The sequence below is a fragment of the Oncorhynchus tshawytscha genome, linkage group LG33, assembly GCF_018296145.1.
Source record: "Oncorhynchus tshawytscha isolate Ot180627B linkage group LG33, Otsh_v2.0, whole genome shotgun sequence".
Classification (NCBI taxonomy): domain Eukaryota; kingdom Metazoa; phylum Chordata; class Actinopteri; order Salmoniformes; family Salmonidae; genus Oncorhynchus; species Oncorhynchus tshawytscha.
This window is the reverse complement of record NC_056461.1, coordinates 9,280,984-9,288,483: the sequence shown is the minus strand read 5'-3', so window position 1 is coordinate 9,288,483 and position 7,500 is coordinate 9,280,984. Positions and strand designations below refer to the sequence as shown.

General features: G+C 49.9%; 1 protein-coding gene across 1 annotated transcript in view; it reads right to left on the bottom strand.

The window, feature by feature from the left end:
* LOC112230856 (beta-adrenergic receptor kinase 2) overlaps positions 1–7,500 on the bottom strand; it is an 84,256-nt gene that overhangs the window by 48,604 nt on the left and 28,152 nt on the right. Inside the window, 1 exon segment of the mRNA XM_042311713.1 lies at positions 745–818. Within this exon segment, the coding sequence (XP_042167647.1) occupies positions 745–818 (74 nt within the window).

Here is a 7,500-nt window from a genome sequence, read left to right as displayed (position 1 = left end):
GCCACACAAGCTCACAGAATGGGACCGCCGAGTGCTGTAGGGTGCAAAAATCATATGTCCTCAGTTGCAACACTCACTACCGAGTTACAGACTGCCTCTGGAAGCAGCGTCAACAAGAACTGTTCTTCGGAAGCTTCATGAAATGGGTTTCCATGGCCGAGCAGCCGCACACAAGCCTACCTGACCCAATGTATAGGTTCAACTGTAAAGTTTGGTGGAGATGGAATAATGGTATGGGGATGTTTTTCATGGTTAGGTCTAGGCCCCTTAGTTCCAGTGAAGGGAAACCTTAACGCTACAGCATACAATGACATTCTAGATGATTCTGTGCTTCCTCCTTTGTGGCAACAGTTTGGGGAAGGCCCTTTCCTGTTTCAGCATGACAGTGCTCCCGTGCACAAGGTGAGGTCCATACATAAATGGATTGTTGAGATCGGTGTGTAAGAACTTGACTGGCCTGCACAGAGCCCTGACCTTAACCCCATCAAACACCTTTGGGACAAATTGGAACGCCGACTGCGAGTCAGGCCTAATCGCCGACCTCACTAATGCTCGTGTGGCTGAATGGAAGCAAGTCCCCACAACAAGTTTCCAACATCTAGTGGAAAGCCTTCCCAGAAGAGTGGAGGATGTTATAGCAGCAAAGGGGGGACCAACACCATATTAATGTCCTTGAGTTTGGAATGAGATGTTTGATGGGCAGGTGTCCACATACTTTTGGTCATGTAGTGTACATGTTCCTACCTCTTCGTAGAACTTGAGCTGTGGCACGGCCTCGTCGATTTCAGTCAAACAGAAATCTTTGAACAGCAGAAAACCTGAAAACAGAGAAACACACACCGTCAGCGAGAATACACACACATAGTTGTTTCTTTGACATTACGATACCAATTATACAATTCTATTTGTGTACACGTGTGTGTGTGTGTGTGTTTTGAACTAACTGCAGGAGAAGTCCACGCCACTGCCAACAAAGCTGCTGGGGTTGACTTCACACACAGCCCTTTCCTTCGAGACTGAGGCCTGTAGTGGATTGGCCTTAAGAGAACAAGATTCTCATCTCATTGAGCCAATCCACTATCAGACACACACACAGTCTGCAATGTGACTCAGACGGACCACAATGACAGGGAGTGAGCGCCGTCAGCTCGAACCTCTACAGCCTGTATATTATCACTAAAAAAAGTTCATAAAAATAAAAATAAATGCTCGCCACACACACCATCTACTGGAACCCGTCGGAAACAGCGCCAGAAACTAGCCCGGCATCGCCGTGGTAACCCGCCCGTTGCCTTCCCGGGACATTAGCCAATTAGCATTACTGCCGCTAAAATAGACGGGCTAACGAGATGACATGGGGAACAACCTTGCAGAGACAAAAACACGTATGCTACTGGGCGTCGTCTTCCCCTTCGCTCCAAATCCTTCCCCCGCCTGATCGCTCTTCTCTGTAGTGGTAGAACTCGTAGTGTGGGTTTATAGAAAAGGTCAAAATACGAGCGGCCCTAAAACCACCGGGAGCAGAGCAATACAGATCCAGTCCATTTTGTCAGACGACATCCCATAAATTGATTTGACTAGGCCTCGCCGCCCACCAGGAAGCACATGCGACAACCCTGCCCGGGTAGAAACCTTGGCTACCAGAAGTTGGGGGCGAGGAGGGGGGACAGGTGGAGGAGGATGGGTAGAGGAGAGAGGGGAAAAAAAGAGAAGAGGACGTTAGAACAGTCTTCACCAGCAGTCACACTTCTCCTCTCTACGAGCGACTGTCACTGTACACAAAACACCACAACAGTCACACTTCTCTCTACGAGCGACTGTCACTGTACACAAAACACCACAAGTCACAATTCTCCTCTCTACGAGCGACTGTCACTGTACACAAAACACCACAACAGTCACACTTCTCCTCTCTACGAGCGACTGTCACTGTACACGAAACACCACAACAGTCACACTTCTCCTCTCTACGAGCGACTGTCACTGTACACAAAACACCACAACAGTCACACTTCTCCTCTCTACGAGCGACTGTCACTGTACACAAAACACCACAACAGTCACACTTCTCCTCTCTACGAGCGACTGTCACTGTACACAAAACACCACAACAGTCACACTTCTCCTCTCTACGAGCGACTGTCACTGTACACGAAACACCACAACAGTCACACTTCTCCTCTCTACGAGCGACTGTCACTACACAAAACACCACAACAGTCAACTCTGGCCTCCCTGTCACAGGAAGACGAGGTTGTTTAAAGAACGGAGTCATCTCACAGTAACATTGTACACACAGAGTACTCTCACACACACATACACACACAAAACACACTCAGGCTAACACTTACGCACGCACAGACACACCAAACTAGATGAACGAGTGTGCTGCGGTCAAAGAGATTCTCGGGTACTTTGGCATACTTTTTTTGGCAGTAGTTCTGAAAGGGGCGTTCACCAGGCAAAAGTGGTCCCCGAAAATGGGCGTATTACATCATATACAGTGCCTTGCGAAAGTATTCGGCCCCCTTGAACTTTGCGACCTTTTGCCACATTTCAGGCTTCAAACATAAAGATATAAAACTGTATTTTTTTGTGAAGAATCAACAACAAGTGGGACACAATCATGAAGTGGAACGACATTTATTGGATATTTCAAACTTTTTTAACAAATCAAAAACTGAAAAATTGGGAGTGCAAAATTATTCAGCCCCTTAAGTTAATACTTTGTAGTGCCACCTTTGCTGCGATTACAGCTGTAAGTCGCTCGGGGTATGTCTCGATCAGTTTTGCACATCGAGAGACTGAAATTTTTCCCATTCCTCCTTGCAAAACAGCTCGAGCTCAGTGAGGTTGGATGGAGAGCATTTGTGAACAGCAGTTTTCAGTTCTTTCCACAGATTCTCGATTGATTCAGGTCTGACTTTGACTTGGCCATTCTAACACCTGGATATGTTTATTTTTGAACCATTCCATTGTAGATTTTGCTTTATGTTTTGGATCATTGTCTTGTTGGAATACAAATCTCCGTCCCAGTCTCAGGTCTTTTGCAGACTCCATCAGGTTTTCTTCCAGAATGGTCCTGTATTTGGCTCCATCCATCTTCCCATCCATTTTAACCATCTTCCCTGTCCCTGCTGAAGAAAAACAGGCCCAATTTTTCAGTTTTTGATTTGTTAAAAAAGTTTGAAATATCCAATAAATGTCGTTCCACTTCATGATTGTGTCCCACTTGTTGATTCTTCACAAAAAAATACAGTTTTATATCTTTATGTTTGAAGCCTGAAATGTGGCAAAAGGTCGCAAAGTTCAAGGGGGCCGAATACTTTCGCAAGGCACTGTATGTGCGCCATATCCTTGCACTCCCTCTGCCATGTGTGCTTCTGGCAAGCTGTCACTCAAATGGAGGAGGGGCTGAAGCTCATTGGCTGGAACGCAAAATGCCAAGGAGGGGGGGGCCCATGTGGGGGGAAATTTAAAGAGAATGGCGCAAGGCACAGGTTCCAGATAAACAGTCGCTCGCAAATCTAGGGATTTTCTGGCTAAATCGATGTAAAACAAGACCTCTGCTCATAGACTATGTGTGTGAGCCACGCACAGACACACCCAGCCCCCCCCAAAAAACGTAGCAGTTCAGAGGCATGTCTTTTAACTGAGCTGTCATGAGCAGCGTCTCTTCATGACCTCCCAGAGAGAAAGAGAGGGGGGAGAATGATGCACTGTTTACTACCTCAGAACGGAGGGAATCGCATCTCATCTCTTTTTGTCATTTGTCCCACTGAGTCACTTAAAAAGGCGCCGTCTGAGGAGACGCCGTTCGAGTCGCTAGCTGCACACGTTATAAATCAGACAAACACACCCAGTTAAAAAAGAAAAAGAAAGGAGGTTCTGTGGCAAACGCCGAGCTACGGCAGCACAAGACTGTGAGATGGTCCAGCCGGGAGGTGACTGGACTGATGAACATCGTGATGATGAGCGAATCGCCATACTTACCCTCTGTAGTACAAAGTGCATAAGGCCTTGACGCAGAGCTAAACCCCTCCCCAGCCCTACATACTGCTTGACGCAGAGCTAAACCCCTCTCCAGCTCTACATACTGCTTGACGCAGAGCTAAACCCCTCCCCAGCCCTACATACTGCTTGACGCAGAGCTAAACCCCTCTCCAGCTCTACATACTGCTTGACGCAGAGCTAAACCCCTTTCCAGCTCTACATACTGCTTGACGCAGAGCTAAAATCCCTCCCCAGCTCTACATACTGCTTGACGCAGAGCTAAACCCCTCCCCAGCTCTACATACTGCTTGACGCAGAGCTAAACCCCTCCGCAGCTCTACATACTGCTTGACGCAGAGCTAAAACCCCCTCCGCAGCTCTACATACTGCTTGACGCAGAGCTAAACCCCTCCGCAGCTCTACATACTGCTTGACGCAGAGCTAAAACCCCTCTCCAGCTCTACATACTGCTTGACGCAGAGCTAAAATCCCTCCCCAGCTCTACATACTGCTTGACGCAGAGCTAAACCCCTCCCCAGCTCTACATACTGCTTGACGCAGACCTAAAACCCTCCCCAGCACTACATACTGCTTGACGCAGAGCTAAAACCCCTCCCCAGCCCTACGTACTGCTTGACGCAGAGCTAAAACCCCTCCCCAGACACAGACCGACACACACAGACCGACACGCACAGACACACACCGACAGACAGACACGCACAGACAGACACGCACACACAGACACACAGACAGAGACACACAGACAGAGACACATACAGACACACACACACACAGACAGACACACATACAGACACACACAGACACGCACAGACAGACAGACACGCACAGACAGACACGCACACACAGACACAGACAGACAGAGACACATACAGACACACACACACAGACCGAGACACATACACACAGACAGAGACACATACAGACACACACACACACACACACACACACACACACACACAGACAGACACACATACACACAGACAGACACGCACACACAGACAGACACGCACAGACACACAGACACAGACAGACAGACACACACAGGGAGAATGCAGGGAGGAAAAACAAAACCACTTTATTCTCTCCTCTTCCCCCTCTCCTTTATCTCTTCTCCAGACCCTACACAGTATTTCCTCTCCAGGCCAAGCCCCTCCCTCTCCCCGTCCTCCTCTGTTCCTGTCAGAGTGGCATGCAGACAGACAAGACACACACACACCAGAGAACAAGAATTTCGCCTTACTGCGACCTCTGCGCACACACACATGCTCGCGCACACCTACGTCGGGATTAACGTGTGCAGAGAGGATCCTTGTTTGCAGCGAGGGTGTGTGTGTGTGTGTGTGTGTGCGTGCAATGAGCGCGCGCTCGCACACCCGGACGGGCACGACGGGTGTTATTTGGAATAAGGGTGGAAGAGAGAGATTTTATATGTCACTGGAGCCAGGGATTAACAATCACAGGACACGTCAGCGCTCGCTAGCTAATTCAACAAAATGGTCTGAGAGCGCACACACACACACACCTAGGATGAGATGCTTCTCTGTGCTTAGTGTCATTACTGGAATCAGCTGAGGGGTCTAAATATAAGGTGCTGACTAAGTCTCTCTAACTCACGGCTCAACACGCAAAACACACCTCTCCTCCATCCATCTCCACTCTCTCGCTCCAGTCCTTTGATGTAGGACGTTCCATTTGTCTTTCTCCCGGCTCTCTCACTCCCATCTTTCTCCCGGCTCTCTCACTCCCATCTTTCTCCCGGCTCTCTCACTCCCATCATTCTCCTCTCTCTCCCATCTTTCTCCCGCTCTCTCACTCCCATCTTTCTCCCGCTCTCTCACTCCCATCTTTCTCCCGGCTCTCTCACTCCCATCTTTCTCCCTCTCTCTCACTCCCATCTTCTCCCTCTCTCTCACTCCCATCTTTCTCCCTCTCTCACTCCCATCTTTCTCCTGGCTCTCTCAGTCCCATCTTTCTCCCCTCTCTCTCACTCCCATCTTTCTCCCATCTTTCTCCCGGCTCTCTCACTCCCATCTTTCTCCCGGCTCTCTCACTCCCATCTTTCTCCCGGCTCTCTCACTCCCATCTTTCTCCCGGCTCTCTCACTCCCATCTTTCTCCCTCTCTCTCACTCCCATCTTTCTCCCGGCTCTCTCACTCCCATCTTTCTCCCGGCTCTCTCACTCCCATCTTTCTCCCGGCTCTCTCACTCCCATCTTTCTCCCATCTTCTCCCGGCTCTCTCACTCCCATCTTTCTCCCGGCTCTCTCACTCCCATCTTTCTCCCGGCTCTCTCACTCCCATCTTTCTCCCGGCTCTCTCACTCCCATCTTTCTCCCGGCTCTCTCACTCCCATCTTTCTCCCGGCTCTCTCACTCCCATCTTTCTCCCGGCTCTCTCACTCCCATCTTTCTCCCTCTCTCTCACTCCCATCTTTCTCCCTCTCTCACTCCCATCTTTCTCCCTCTCTCTCACTCCCATCTTTCTCCCTCTCTCTCACTCCCATCTTTCTCCCTCTCTCTCACTCCCATCTTTCTTCCTCTCTCTCACTCCCATCATTCTTCCTCTCTCTCACTCCCATCATTCTCCCTCTCTCACTCCCATCTTTCTCCCTCTCTCTCACTCCCATCTTCTCCCTCCCATCTTTCTCCCGGCTCTCTCACTCCCATCTTTCTCCCGGCTCTCTCACTCCCATCTTTCTCCCGCTCTCTCACTCCCATCTTTCTCCCTCTCTCTCACTCCCATCTTTCTCCCTCTCTCTCACTCCCATCTTTCTCCCGGCTCTCTCACTCCCATCTTTCTCCCGGCTCTCTCACTCCCATCTTTCTCCCGGCTCTCTCACTCCCATCTTTCTCCCGGCTCTCTCACTCCCATCTTTCTCCCGGCTCTCTCACTCCCATCTTTCTCCCTCTCTCTCACTCCCATCTTTCTCCCTCTCTCTCACTCCCATCTTTCTCCCTCTCTCTCACTCCCATCTTTCTCCCGGCTCTCTCACTCCCATCATTCTCCCTCTCTCTCACTCCCATCTTTCTCCCGGCTCTCTCACTCCCATCTTTCTCCCGGCTCTCTCTCTCCCATCTTTCTTCCTCTCTCTCTCCCATCATTCTCCCTCTCTCTCACTCCCATCATTCTCCCTATCTCTCACTCCCATCATTCTCCCTCTCTCTCACTCCCATCATTCTCCCTCTCTCTCACTCCCATCATTCTCCCTCTCTCACTCCCATCATTCTCCCTATCTCTCACTCCCATCATTCTCCCATCTTTCTCCCGGCTCTCTCACTCCCATCTTTCTCCCTCTCTCTCACTCCCATCTTTCTCCCTCTCTCTCACTCCCATCTTTCTCCCGGCTCTCTCACTCCCATCATTCTCCCTCTCTCTCACTCCCATCTTTCTCCCTCTCTCTCACTCCCATCATTCTCCCTCTCTCTCACTCCCATCTTTCTCCCGGCTCTCTCTCTCCCATCTTTCTTCCTCTCTCTCACTCCCATCA